The 15,460-nt window shown below is 58.1% G+C and overlaps 1 protein-coding gene across 19 annotated transcripts in view; it reads left to right on the top strand.

Moving 5' to 3' along the window:
- Positions 1 to 15,460, top strand: part of PLEC (plectin) — a 447,362-nt gene that overhangs the window by 365,340 nt on the left and 66,562 nt on the right. For 10 of the 19 annotated variants that reach the window (XM_077271538.1, XM_077271541.1, XM_077271535.1 and 7 more), the window contains 4 exons: positions 1,829 to 1,864; positions 10,536 to 10,613; positions 11,109 to 11,201; positions 13,018 to 13,184. In XM_077271538.1, the coding sequence (XP_077127653.1) occupies positions 1,829 to 1,864; positions 10,536 to 10,613; positions 11,109 to 11,201; positions 13,018 to 13,184 (374 nt within the window). The remainder of the gene's footprint in view (positions 1 to 1,828; positions 1,865 to 10,535; positions 10,614 to 11,108; positions 11,202 to 13,017; positions 13,185 to 15,460) is intronic. The other 9 variants (XM_077271542.1, XM_077271536.1, XM_077271540.1 and 6 more) reach the window with 1 other exon arrangement.

The following is a 15,460-nucleotide window of genomic DNA, read 5'->3' as shown; positions in this document are numbered from 1 at the left end:
TTCCTGTCCCAATAATTGGGGGTCCCACACAACTCCCCTACATAAAAGTCAGGGGCCCACATTGTAGTGCGTGAACTCTACTGGTCACAGTAATAATATACCCATCACTCTGTGTGCACTCCTCATCCTCCCCGATTCCCCCGGTAATAAGTGACATAAGTCCAGGTGGGGGCGAAGTGGCTGCCTGTATGCTCTCCTCATCCTCCCCGAGTCCCCCGCTAATAAGTGACAGAAGTCCAGGTGGGGGTGATGCGGTCATCTGTATGCACTCCTTATCCTACTCGAGACCCCCGGAAATAAGTGACAGGAGTCCAGGTGGGGGTGATGCGGTCCTAAATATGCACTCCTTATCCTCCCTGAGACCCCCGGTAATAAGTGGCAGGAGTCCAGGTGGGGGCGATGCGGTCCTCTATATGCACTCCTTATCCTCCCTGAGACCCCAGGTAATAAGTGACATGAGTCCAGGTGGGGGTGATACGGTCATCTGTATGCACTCCTTATCCTTCTCGAGACCCCCGGTAATAAGTGACAGGAGTCCAGGTGGGGGCGATGCGGTCGTCTGAATGCACTCCTCACCCTCCCCGAGACCCCCGGTAATAAGTGACAGGAGTCCAGGTGGGAGTGATGGGGTCATCTGTATGCACTCCTCATCCTTCTCAAGACCCCCGGTAATAAGTGACAGGAGTCCAGGTGGGGGCGATGCGGTCGTCTGTAAGGACCCCGCATCCTCCCCGAGCCCCCCAGTAATAAGTGACAGGAGTCCAGGTGGGAGTGATGGGGTAATCTGTATGCACTCCTTATCCTTCTCGAGACCCCCGGTAATAAGTGACAGGAGACCAGGTGGGGGTGATGCGGTCGTCTTTATGCACTCCTCATCCTTCTCAAGACCCCTGGTAATAAGTGACAGGAGTCCAAGTGGGGGTGATGCGGTCATCTGTATGCACTCCTCATCCTCCCCGAGACCCCTGGTAATAAGTGACAGGAGTCCAGGTGGGGGCGATGCGGTCGTCTGTATGCACTCCTCATCCTCCCCGAGACCCCTGGTAATAAGTGACAGGAGACCAGGTGGGGGTGATGCGGTCGTCTTTATGCACTCCTCATCCTTCTCGAGACCCCCGGTAATATGTGACAGGAGTCCAGGTGGGGGGTGACGCGGCCGTCTGTATGCACTCCTTATCCTTCTCGAGACCCCCGGTAGTATGTGACAGGAGTACAGGTGGGGGCGATGCAGTCCTCTGTATGCACTCCTCATCCTCCCCCAGCCCCCGGTAATAAGTGACAGGAGTCCAGGTGAGGGTGATTCGGTCATCTGTATGCACTCCTTATCCTCCCCGAGACCCCTGGTAATAAGTTACAGTGGTCCAGGCGGGGGTCGGTGCGGCCATCTGTATGCACTCCTTATCCTTCTCGAGACCCCCGGTAATATGTGACAGGAGTCCAGGTGGGGGCGATGCGGTCCTCTGTATGCACTCCTTATCCTCCCCGAGACCCCTGGTAATAAGTTACAGTAGTCCAGGCGGGGGTCGGTGCGGTCCTCTGTATGCACTCTTTATCCTTGTCAAGTTCCCCGGTAATAAGTTACAGGAGTCCAGGCGGGGGTCGGTGCGGTCCTCTGTATGCACTCCTTATCCTCCCCGAGACCCTCGGCTGTGGTGGCGGCGTTCCTCAGCCCACATCATCAGCTGTGGGTGGGCTCCTCCTTTAACCTATTAACACTTCTGCTGGGATAACCCCTTCGCTCTCTCTCCCCCTTGTGTCTCCTGTTGGCTGGACCCTGACCTCTGCCCTCTTCCCTTTGCTCCCTTCTTGCACTGCTGTTGCTGGGTAGCCGAGGGAGCGGGACGTTATCAGGAACCTGCGGCTGGTGAGTGCCGGAGGGCGCCATGTTTGCACCTACATGATGTTCTAGTCGCATGCTGGCCTGCCATTGGCTGAGAGCGGACGTGATGTCATCCCTGCCCGGGCAGCGCCATCCATTGTGCCCGCTGATGATGGCGCAGGGAGACGAGCAGGACATGGAGCTGCCCACCCCACACACAAGTTATGACTGCCCCCTCCCCCATGTAGCATTGCTCGTGGTGCGCGGCCCCGCACGGCTCGGGATGACACCACACACTATAGACAGCCAATCAGATTAAACTAACGCTAACATGATTGGTGATTGTGGAAATAAGGGAATTAGCTCGGGTTCCCTCTTATAAGGCAAGCTATAGCGCTTACCGAATAATCTGCAGAGGTAACCGGATACATGGAGCGTGCCGACTGATCGACTCCGCAGCTGCCTGTGTCGCGACTGTGATAGTCACATGCATGGAGAGCCCGACACACAGGCTGTCACACAGCCGCGACACAGGCAGCTGCGGTGCCGATCAGCCGGCGCGCTCCATGTATCCGGGTTCTCTCTGCAGGTTATTCGGTAAGCGCTATAGCTTGCCTTATAAGAGGGAACCCGAGCTAATTCCTTCATCTCTAGTGATTTGTTACTGGAAGTTGATTGGCTGAAGATGCATGGCTCCGCCCCCTCCCGTGTGACTGCGCCGCGGGTCCATGCCTGATATCGGGGGCTCGGTGAGCGTGGGGTAATCTGTGCAGCCATATTGGATAGTGTGACGGCGTCTCACCCGGGCGGCCACCTCTGCCATGTCTGGACAGGCTCCCGAGCTCTCTGCGGCCGGGTCCCCGGGTCAGGGGTGACAATGTGTGAGGAGGGCCCTGTGATCGGCTGCTGAGCGCTCCATGTGACGCGCCGCGTCCTCCTCACAATCCGTCTTTGAAATTTTTTCCTCTACAGGAAGCGCACGCTCACAGGGCGGACATCCATGGGATTTCCTGAATGTCCCTTTATGGCGGACGTCTGCGCTTCAGGAATGTGAATGACGCCTCTGTGTGCACCTGATGGGTGAAGCATCACAGCTTTTTGGGATCAGGATGGAGGCACTGTAGTCACTGCACCAGGGTCAGGATGGAGACACTGTAGTCACTGCACCAGGGTCAGGATGGCGGCTCTGTAGTCACTGCACCACGGTCAGGATGGAGACACTGTAGTCACTGCACCAGGGTCAGGATGGCGGCTCTGTAGTCACTGCACCACGGTCAGGATGGAGACACTGTAGTCACTGCAGCAGGGTCAGGATGGCGGCTCTGTAGTCACTGCACCACGGTCAGGATGGAGACACTGTAGTCACTGCACCAGGGTCAGGATGGCGGCTCTGTAGTCACTGCACCAGGGTCAGGATGGAGACACTGTAGTCACTGCACCAGGGTCAGGATGGCGGCTCTGTAGTCACTGCACCATGGTCAGGATGGAGACACTGTAGTCACTGCGTTAGGGTCAGGATGGAAGCACTGTAGTCATTGCCCTAGGATCAGGATGGAAGCACTATAATCAGTGCACCAGGGTCGGGATGGAGGCACTATAGTCACTGTACTAGGATCAGGATGGCGGAACTATAGTCACTGCACTAGGATCAGGATGCCGGAACTATAGTCATTGCACTAGGATCAGGATGGAAGCACTATAATCAGTGCACCAGGGTCAGGATGGCAGCACTGTGGTCACTGCACCAGGGTCAGGATGGCGGCACTATAGTCACTGCACTAGGCTCAGTATGGCAGCACTGTAGTCACTGCACTAGGATCAGAATGGAGGCACTGTAGTCACTGCATCAGAGTCAGAATGGAGGCACTGTAATCACTGCACCATGGTCCGAATGGCGGCACTATAGTCACTGCACCAGGGTTAGGATGGCGGCACTATAGTCACTGCACCAGGGTCAGGATGGCGGCACTGTAGTCACTGCACTAGGATCAGGATGGTGGCACTGTAGTCACTGCACCGGGGTCAGGATGGAAGCACTGTAGTCACTGCACCAGGGTCAGGATGGAGGCACTGTAGTCACTGCACCAGGGTCAGGATGGAGGCACTATAGTCACTGCACTAGGATCAGGATGGAAGCACTGTAGTCACTGCACCAGGGTCAGGATGGAGGCACTGTAGTCACTGCACCAGGGTCAGGATGGCGGCACTGTAGTCACTGCACCAGGGTCAGGATGGAAGCACTGTTGTCACTGCACCAGGGTCAGGATGGAGGCACTGTAGTCACTGCACCAGGGTCAGTATGGAGGCACTGTAGTCACTGCACTAGGATCAGGATGGAAGCACTGTAGTCACTGCACCAGGGTCAGGATGGAAGCACTGTAGTCACTGCACTAGGATCAGGATGGTGGCACTGTAGTCACTGCACTAGGATCAGGATGGAAGCACTGTAGTCTTCACTAGGATCAGGATGGCGGCACTGTAGTCACTGCACCAGGATCAGGATGGAAGCACTGTAGTCACTGCACTAGGATCAGGATGGCGGCACTGTAGTCACTGCACCGGGGTCAGGATGGCGGCACTGTAGTCACTGCACCAGGGTCAGGATGGAGACAGTGTAGTAACTGCACTAGGATCGGGCTGGTGGCACTGTAGTCACTGCACCACGGTCAGGATGGAGACACTGTAGTCACTGCACTAGGATCAGGATGGTGGCACTGTAGTCACTGCATCGGGGTCAGGATGGCGGCACTGTAGTTACTGCACCAGGGTCAGGATGGAGATACTGCAGTCACTGCACCACGGTCAGGATGGAGGCACTGTAGTCACTGCACCAGGGTCAGGATGGAGACACTGTAGTAACTGCACCAGTGTCAGGATGGAGGCACTGTAGTCACTGCACTAGGATCAGGATGGAGGCACTATAGTCACTGCACCAGGGTCAGGATGGAGACACTGTAGTCACTGCACCAGGATCAGGATGGTGGCACTATAGTCACTGCACCATGGTCAGGATGGAGGCACTGTAGTCACTGCACCATGGTCAGGATGGAGGCACTGTAGTCACTGCACCATGGTCAGGATGGAGGCACTGTAGTCACTGCACCGGGGTCAGGATGGCGGCACTGTAGTCACTGCACCAGGGTCAGGATGGAGACACTGTAGTCACTGCGTTAGGGTCAGGATGGAAGCACTGTAGTCATTGCCCTAGGATCAGGATGGAAGCACTATAATCAGTGCACCAGGGTCGGGATGGAGGCACTATAGTCACTGTACTAGGATCAGGATGGCGGAACTATAGTCACTGCACTAGGATCAGGATGCCGGAACTATAGTCATTGCACTAGGATCAGGATGGAAGCACTATAATCAGTGCACCAGGCTCAGGATGGCAGCACTGTGGTCACTGCACCAGGGTCAGGATGGCGGCACTATAGTCACTGCACTAGGCTCAGTATGGCAGCACTGTAGTCACTGCACTAGGATCAGAATGGAGGCACTGTAGTCACTGCATCAGAGTCAGAATGGAGGCACTGTAATCACTGCACCATGGTCCGAATGGCGGCACTATAGTCACTGCACCAGGGTTAGGATGGCGGCACTATAGTCACTGCACCAGGGTCAGGATGGCGGCACTGTAGTCACTGCACTAGGATCAGGATGGTGGCACTGTAGTCACTGCACCGGGGTCAGGATGGAAGCACTGTAGTCACTGCACCAGGGTCAGGATGGAGGCACTGTAGTCACTGCACCAGGGTCAGGATGGAGGCACTATAGTCACTGCACTAGGATCAGGATGGAAGCACTGTAGTCACTGCACCAGGGTCAGGATGGAGGCACTGTAGTCACTGCACCAGGGTCAGGATGGCGGCACTGTAGTCACTGCACCAGGGTCAGGATGGAAGCACTGTTGTCACTGCACCAGGGTCAGGATGGAGGCACTGTAGTCACTGCACCAGGGTCAGTATGGAGGCACTGTAGTCACTGCACTAGGATCAGGATGGAAGCACTGTAGTCACTGCACCAGGGTCAGGATGGAAGCACTGTAGTCACTGCACTAGGATCAGGATGGTGGCACTGTAGTCACTGCACTAGGATCAGGATGGAAGCACTGTAGTCTTCACTAGGATCAGGATGGCGGCACTGTAGTCACTGCACCAGGATCAGGATGGAAGCACTGTAGTCACTGCACTAGGATCAGGATGGCGGCACTGTAGTCACTGCACCGGGGTCAGGATGGCGGCACTGTAGTCACTGCACCAGGGTCAGGATGGAGACAGTGTAGTAACTGCACTAGGATCAGGCTGGTGGCACTGTAGTCACTGCACCACGGTCAGGATGGAGACACTGTAGTCACTGCACTAGGATCAGGATGGTGGCACTGTAGTCACTGCATCGGGGTCAGGATGGCGGCACTGTAGTTACTGCACCAGGGTCAGGATGGAGATACTGCAGTCACTGCACCACGGTCAGGATGGAGACACTGTAGTCACTGCACCAGGATCAGGATGGTGGCACTATAGTCACTGCACCATGGTCAGGATGGAGGCACTGTAGTCACTGCACCATGGTCAGGATGGAGGCACTGTAGTCACTGCACCATGGTCAGGATGGAGGCACTGTAGTCACTGCACCGGGGTCAGGATGGCGGCACTGTAGTCACTGCACCAGGGTCAGGATGGAGGCACTGTAGTCACTGCACTAGGATCAGGATGGTGGCACTGTAGTCACTGCACTAGGGTCAGGATGGAGGCACTGTAGTCACTGCACCAGGATCAGGATGGTGGCACTATAGTCACTGCACCATGGTCAGGATGGAGGCACTGTAGTCACTGCACCATGGTCAGGATGGAGGCACTGTAGTCACTGCACCGGGGTCAGGATGGCGGCACTGTAGTCACTGCACCAGAGTCAGGATGGCGGCACTGTAGTCACTGCACCAGGGTCATGATGGAGGCACTATAGTCACTGCACCACGGTCAGGATGGAGACACTGTAGTCACTGCACTAGGATCAGGATGGCGGCACTGTAGTCACTGCACCGGGGTCAGGATGGCGGCACTGTAGTCACTGCACCGGGGTCAGGATGGCGGCACTGTAGTCACTGCACCGGGGTCAGGATGGCGGCACTGTAGTCACTGCACCAGGGTCAGGATGGAGGCACTGTAGTCACTGCACTAGGATCAGGATGGTGGCACTGTAGTCACTGCACCATGGTCAGGATGGAGGCACTGTAGTCACTGCACCATGGTCAGGATGGAGGCACTGTAGTCACTGCACCGGGGTCAGGATGGCGGCACTGTAGTCACTGCACCAGAGTCAGGATGGCGGCACTGTAGTCACTGCACCAGGGTCAGGATGGCGGCACTATAGTCACTGCACTAGGCTCAGTATGGCAGCACTGTAGTCACTGCACTAGGATCAGAATGGAGGCACTGTAGTCACTGCATCAGAGTCAGAATGGAGGCACTGTAATCACTGCACCATGGTCCGAATGGCGGCACTATAGTCACTGCACCAGGGTTAGGATGGCGGCACTATAGTCACTGCACCAGGGTCAGGATGGCGGCACTGTAGTCACTGCACCGGGGTCAGGATGGAAGCACTGTAGTCACTGCACCAGGGTCAGGATGGAGGCACTGTAGTCACTGCACCAGGGTCAGGATGGAGGCACTATAGTCACTGCACTAGGATCAGGATGGAAGCACTGTAGTCACTGCACCAGGGTCAGGATGGAGGCACTGTAGTCACTGCACCAGGGTCAGGATGGCGGCACTGTAGTCACTGCACCAGGGTCAGGATGGAAGCACTGTTGTCACTGCACCAGGGTCAGGATGGAGGCACTGTAGTCACTGCACCAGGGTCAGTATGGAGGCACTGTAGTCACTGCACTAGGATCAGGATGGAAGCACTGTAGTCACTGCACCAGGGTCAGGATGGAAGCACTGTAGTCACTGCACTAGGATCAGGATGGTGGCACTGTAGTCACTGCACTAGGATCAGGATGGAAGCACTGTAGTCTTCACTAGGATCAGGATGGCGGCACTGTAGTCACTGCACCAGGATCAGGATGGAAGCACTGTAGTCACTGCACTAGGATCAGGATGGCGGCACTGTAGTCACTGCACCGGGGTCAGGATGGCGGCACTGTAGTCACTGCACCAGGGTCAGGATGGAGACAGTGTAGTAACTGCACTAGGATCGGGCTGGTGGCACTGTAGTCACTGCACCACGGTCAGGATGGAGACACTGTAGTCACTGCACTAGGATCAGGATGGTGGCACTGTAGTCACTGCATCGGGGTCAGGATGGCGGCACTGTAGTTACTGCACCAGGGTCAGGATGGAGATACTGCAGTCACTGCACCACGGTCAGGATGGAGGCACTGTAGTCACTGCACCAGGGTCAGGATGGAGACACTGTAGTAACTGCACCAGTGTCAGGATGGAGGCACTGTAGTCACTGCACTAGGATCAGGATGGAGGCACTATAGTCACTGCACCAGGGTCAGGATGGAGACACTGTAGTCACTGCACCAGGATCAGGATGGTGGCACTATAGTCACTGCACCATGGTCAGGATGGAGGCACTGTAGTCACTGCACCATGGTCAGGATGGAGGCACTGTAGTCACTGCACCATGGTCAGGATGGAGGCACTGTAGTCACTGCACCGGGGTCAGGATGGCGGCACTGTAGTCACTGCACCAGGGTCAGGATGGAGGCACTGTAGTCACTGCACTAGGATCAGGATGGTGGCACTGTAGTCACTGCACTAGGGTCAGGATGGAGGCACTGTAGTCACTGCACCAGGATCAGGATGGTGGCACTATAGTCACTGCACCATGGTCAGGATGGAGGCACTGTAGTCACTGCACCATGGTCAGGATGGAGGCACTGTAGTCACTGCACCGGGGTCAGGATGGCGGCACTGTAGTCACTGCACCAGAGTCAGGATGGCGGCACTGTAGTCACTGCACCAGGGTCATGATGGAGGCACTATAGTCACTGCACCACGGTCAGGATGGAGACACTGTAGTCACTGCACTAGGATCAGGATGGCGGCACTGTAGTCACTGCACCGGGGTCAGGATGGCGGCACTGTAGTCACTGCACCGGGGTCAGGATGGCGGCACTGTAGTCACTGCACCGGGGTCAGGATGGCGGCACTGTAGTCACTGCACCAGGGTCAGGATGGAGGCACTGTAGTCACTGCACTAGGATCAGGATGGTGGCACTGTAGTCACTGCACTAGGGTCAGGATGGAGGCACTGTAGTCACTGCACCAGGATCAGGATGGTGGCACTATAGTCACTGCACCATGGTCAGGATGGAGGCACTGTAGTCACTGCACCATGGTCAGGATGGAGGCACTGTAGTCACTGCACCGGGGTCAGGATGGCGGCACTGTAGTCACTGCACCAGAGTCAGGATGGCGGCACTGTAGTCACTGCACCAGGGTCATGATGGAGGCACTATAGTCACTGCACCACGGTCAGGATGGAGACACTGTAGTCACTGCACTAGGATCAGGATGGCGGCACTGTAGTCACTGCACCGGGGTCAGGATGGCGGCACTGTAGTCACTGCACCGGGGTCAGGATGGCGGCACTGTAGTCACTGCACCGGGGTCAGGATGGCGGCACTGTAGTCACTGCACCAGGGTCAGGATGGCGGCACTGTAGTCACTGCACCGGGGTCAGGATGGCGGCACTGTAGTCACTGCACCGGGGTCAGGATGGCGGCACTGTAGTCACTGCACCAGGGTCAGGATGGAGGCACTGTAGTCACTGCACCAGGGTCAGGATGGCGGCACTGTAGTCACTGCACCGGGGTCAGGATGGCGGCACTGTAGTCACTGCACCGGGGTCAGGATGGCGGCACTGTAGTCACTGCACCAGGGTCAGGATGGAGGCACTGTAGTCACTGCACCGGGGTCAGGATGGAGGCACTGTAGTCACTGCACCAGGGTCAGGATGGAGGCACTGTAGTCACTGCACCAGGGTCAGGATGGCGGCACTGTAGTCACTGCACCGGGGTCAGGATGGCGGCACTGTAGTCACTGCACCGGGGTCAGGATGGCGGCACTGTAGTCACTGCACCAGGGTCAGGATGGAGGCACATTAGGCTACTTTCACACTTGCGTTTTTTGCAATCTGTCGTTTTGGGAACAAAACGGATCCTGCAAATGTGCTCGCAGGATGTTTTTTTTCCCATAGACTTGTATTAGCGACGGATCACTATGGATTGCCACATGTCGCCTCCGTTGTGCAATGGATCCGTTGTGCTTTGGCGGACCGTCGGCACGAAAAAACATTCAAGGGAACTTTTTTTTTTGTCCGTCGCGTCCGCCATTTTCTAACGCGCATGCGCGGCTGAGACTCCGCCCCCTCTTCCCCGGACTTCAGACTGGGCAGCGGATGCGTTGAAAAACTGCATCCGTTGCCCACGTCGTGCACAAATTTCACAACGTGCGTCGGTACATCGGGCTGACGCATAGCGACGGAGCTGTACCGACACTAGTGTGAAAGTAGCCATAGTGGATGTGGTTGTGATACTCTGTAACTAATACTGAGCCCCTTAATGATAATGGATCCGGGGGTCTGCTGTTAGGTGACGTGAGCCGTGGGCCTGCATTCACTGTGTGTGTGGCGGCACGTGTGAGGGTACTGAGCGCAGTCTGCCATCATGGCGTTGAGTAACGTGTCTATTATGTTTCAGCCCCGGGAGAAAGGCCGCATGCGCTTCCACAAGCTGCAGAACGTGCAGATCGCTCTGGATTTTCTGAAGCTGCGACAAGTGAGTGATGTTCCCTGCCGGACTGCCCGCCCTCCCCGCTTCCGCCGGACTGCCCGCCCTCCCCGCTTCCGCCGGACTGCCCGCCCTCCCCGCTTCCGCCGGACTGCCCGCCCTCCCCGCTCCGCTGGACTGCCCGCAATCCGCCGGACTGCCCGCCCTCCCCGCTCCGCCGGACTGCCCGCCCTCCACCAGACTGCCTGCCCACTCTGCCGGACTGCCCGCCCTCCCCGCTCCGCCGGACTGCCCGCCCTCCCCGCTCCGCCGGACTGCCCGCCCTCCGCCGTACTGCCCGCCCTCTGCCGGACTGCCCGCCCTCCCCGCTCCGCCGGACTGCCCGCCCTCCACCGGACTGCCTGCCCTGCCCGCTCCGCCGGACTGCCTGCCCACTCTGCCGGAATGCCCACCCTCCCCGCTCCACCGGACTGCCTGCCCACTCTGCCGGAATGCCCACCCTCCCCGCCGGACTGCTCACACTCAGCTCTATCACTTTTGCAGGTGAAACTGGTGAACATCCGCAACGATGACATCGCAGATGGGAACCCCAAGCTGACGCTGGGCCTGATCTGGACCATCATCCTGCACTTCCAGGTGAGACGTGACGGCGGCCGCTGCTTATCTCTCCTTTAGAGCTGACTTACTGGAAAATGTTAAATTTCATCCATGTGCCCGAGGCAGCTGGCGCCACGTGCAGACCACAGGGTGTGGTCACCAGTGACTCACCGTCCGTCATCCACACTGCCAGGCGGCAGCATTTCCTGCCTGAGGCCGGTGCCAGCTGCAGAATAGCCGTCCGATGATTGAGCCTCCATCTGCACCATGTGACCTGGAGAATGGATAGTGGCCCCCGTGCCGTGTCACCGCTCCATGTGATTAGGATACATCGTGCCGTGTCACCGCTTCATGTGATTAGGATACATCGTGCCGTATCACCGGTCCATGTGATTAGGACGCGTCGTGCCGTGTCACCGGTATATGTGATTAGGATACATCGTGCCGTGTCACCGCTTCATGTGATTAGGATACATCGTGCTGTGTCACCGGTCCATGTGATTAGGATACATCGTGCCGTGTCACCGCTTCATGTGATTAGGATACATCGTGCCGTGTCACCGGTCCATGTGATTAGGATACATCGTGCCGTATCACCGCTTCATGTGATTAGGATACATCGTGCCGTATCACCGGTCCATGTGATTAGGACGCGTCGTGCAGTATCACCAGGTCATGTGATCAGGATACATCGTGCCGTGTCACCGGTCCATGTGATTAGGATACATCGTGCCGTGTCACCGCTTCATGTGATTAGGATACATCGTGCCGTGTCACCGCTTCATGTGATTAGGATACATCGTGCCGTATCACCGGTCCATGTGATTAGGACGCGTCATGCCGTGTCACCGGTCCATGTGATTAGGATACATCGTGCCGTGTCACCGGTCCATGTGATTAGGATACATCGTGCCGTGTCACCGGTCCATGTGATTAGGATACATCGTGCCGTGTCACCGCTTCATGTGATTAGGATACATCGTGCCGTGTCACCGCTTCATGTGATTAGGATACATCGTGCCGTATCACCGGTCCATGTGATTAGGACGCGTCATGCCGTGTCACCGGTCCATGTGATTAGGATACATCGTGCCGTATCACCGGTCCATGTGATTAGGACGCGTCATGCCGTGTCACCGGTCCATGTGATTAGGACGCGTCATGCCGTGTCACCGGTCCATGTGATTAGGATACATCGTGCCGTATCACCGGTCCATGTGATTAGGACGCGTCGTGCAGTATCACCAGGTCATGTGATCAGGGTGCGTTGTGGACCACGTGCCGTATCACCAGGTCATGTGATCAGGGTGCGTTGTGGACCACGTGCCGTATCACCAGGTCATGTGATCAGGGTGCGTTGTGGACCACGTGCCGTATCACCAGGTCATATGATCAGGGTGCGTTGTGGACCACGTGCCGTATCACCAGGTCATGTGATCAGGGTGCGTTATGGACCACGTGCCGTATCACCAGGTCATGTGATCAGGGTGCGTCGTGGCCCACGTGCTGTAGTTTTGTATCATGTCTACCTGGATGTTAGTGTATTGAGCGGCGCCATCTGCAGGTGAAATGTGAAACTGTGGGATGCAATTTGCAGCTCCAATGGGAGCCACAATTCCCAGCATGCTGCGGACTGTGGTGGTGTGCTGGGACTTGTGGTCTTGCTGCAGAGCAGTAGGACGCTGGTCTGTGCTGCGGTTTCCATCGCTCGCCGCTATTTGCATGAAGTGATCTGTGGTCCTCGCTGGTTGCACAGTTCTGCATAAAGGCACTGTAGATGCTGGGAGGAGTAGTGCATGCTGGGAATGTCTCGCAGTGCATGCTGGGAATGTCTTACGCTCTCCTGTTTTTGCAGATCTCGGACATCCAGGTGAGCGGACAGTCGGAGGACATGACGGCCAAAGAGAAGCTGCTCCTGTGGTCGCAGCGGATGACAGAGGGCTACCAGGGGCTGCGCTGCGACAACTTCACCAGCAGCTGGAGGGACGGCCGACTGTTCAACGCCATCATCCACCGGCACAAGTAAGAGGCGCGCTCAGGGCGGGGCTCCACAGGCGCCTCCTCTCATTGGCTGACGTCAGATTCAGCCCCACCCCCTCCATGGCGAGGAATTTCACACCTGGGGCGACTGTCGCAGGCAGAACACATTCCTCTCCTGTTATTGGGGAGGCGAGTCCGGACCCGAAGCCTGAGTGTCATCCTGAACGGGGCGATCCGGGTGTGTCCACCCCGCCTGGTGAGACGTGCTGCGGAGGGGGAGACGTGCTGCGGAGGGGGAGACGTGCTGCGGAGGGTGAGGCGTGCTGCGGAGGGTGAGGCGTGCTGCGGAGGGTGAGGCGTGCTGCGGAGGGTGAGGCGTGCTGCGGAGGGTGAGACGTGCTGCGGAGGGTGAGGCGTGCTGCGGCGGGTGAGGCGTGCTGCGGCGGGTGAGGCGTGCTGCGGCGGGTGAGGCGTGCTGCGGAGGGTGAGACGTGCTGCGGAGGATGAGACGTGCTGCGGAGGGTGAGACGTGCTGCGGAGGGTGAGACGTGCTGCGGAGGGTGAGGCGTGCTGCGGCAGGTGAGACGTGCTGCGGCGGGTGAGGCGTGCTGCGGCGGGTGAGGCGTGCTGCGGAGGGTGAGGCGCGCTGCGGAGGGTGAGGCGCGCTGCGGCGGGTGAGACGCGCTGCGGCGGGTGAGGCGTGCTGCGGCGGGTGAGGCGTGCTGCGGCGGGTGAGACGAGCTGCGGAGGGTGAGACGTGCTGCGCCTACAGAGCATCTCCCCCACCCAGAGAGCAAGACATTGTCTGCAGAGCTTCTCACATATTGTAAAAATGAACAGTCTGCAGGCTATCTGTCCAGAACTGCATAGTACTGTCTGGCTGCAGCACATCTCGCCCTTGGTACCCTCTGGCTGCCGCACATCTCGCCCTCAGTACTCACTGGCTGCAGCACATCTCGCCCTCGGTATCCTCTGGCTGCAGCACATCTCGCCCTCAGTACTCACTGGCTGCAGCACATCTCGCCCTCGGTATCCTCTGGCTGCAGCACATCTCGCCCTCAGTACTCACTGGCTGCAGCACATTGCGCCCTCGGTTCGGTCTGGCTGCAGCACATCTCGCCCTCAGTACTCACTGGCTGCAGCACATCTCGCCCTCGGTTCGGTCTGGCTGCAGCACATCTCGCCCTCGGTACTCTCTGGCTAAAGCACATCTCGCCCTCTGTTCGGTCTGGCTGCAGCACATCTCGCCCTCGGTACCCTCTGGCTGCAGAACATCTCGCCCTCGGTTCGGTCTGGCTGCAGCACATCTCACCCTCGGTTCGGTCTGGCTGCAGCACATCTCGCCCTCGGTTCGGTCTAGCTGCAGCACATCTCGCCCTCGGTACCCTCTGGCTGCAGAACATCACGCCCTCGGTTCGGTCTGGCTGCAGCACATCTCGCCCTCGGTTCGGTCTGGCTGCAGCACATCTCGCCCTCGGTTCGGTCTGGCTGCAGCACATCTCGCCCTCGGTTCGGTCTGGCTGCAGCACATCTCGCCCTCGGTTCGGTCTGGCTGCAGCACATCTCGCCCTCGGTTCGGTCTGGCTGCAGCACATCTCGCCCTCGGTTCGGTCTGGCTGCAGCACATCTCGCCCTCGGTTCGGTCTGGCTGCAGCACATCTCGCCCTCGGTTCGGTCTGGCTGCAGCACATCTCGCCCTCGGTTCGGTCTGGCTGCAGCACATCTCGCCCTCGGTTCGGTCTGGCTGCAGCACATCTCGCCCTCGGTTCGGTCTGGCTGCAGCACATCACGCCCTCGGTTCGGTCTGGCTGCAGCACATCTCGCCCTCGGTTCGGTCTGGCTGCAGCACATCTCGCCCTCGGTTTGGTCTGGCTGCAGCACATCTCGCCGCCGGTACTGTCTGACTGCAGAGCATCGCGCCGTGTAATAAAGCCAGGCTTTGTATTATTAGTCTCCTGCTGGAACAAGATTTAATTCATCAGCCAAAAACAATGAGCGTCCCCAAACAATGCGAGCAGGTCTGATCCTGCGCTCTCCTCCCCTGTACCTACCCAGTCTGGAGCCGGAGGAGAGCACCGATGCTGGGAGACAGACCCCCACTGTCCGGACCCTGCGGGACCAGACCGGCCGCGGGGCAGACCCCCCACTGTCCGGACCCTGCGGGACCAGACCAGCCGCGGGGCAGACCCCCACTGTCCGGACCCTGCGGGACCAGATCGGCCGCGGGGCAGACCCCCACTGTCCGGACACTGCGGGACCGGCCGCGGGGCAGACCCCCACTGTCCGGATCCTGCGGGACCAGACCGGCCGCGGGGCAG

This window comes from Ranitomeya variabilis, chromosome 6, assembly GCF_051348905.1.
Source record: "Ranitomeya variabilis isolate aRanVar5 chromosome 6, aRanVar5.hap1, whole genome shotgun sequence".
Classification (NCBI taxonomy): domain Eukaryota; kingdom Metazoa; phylum Chordata; class Amphibia; order Anura; family Dendrobatidae; genus Ranitomeya; species Ranitomeya variabilis.
Note: the sequence above shows the minus strand (reverse complement) of the source record. Positions and strands in the feature narration are given on the sequence as shown.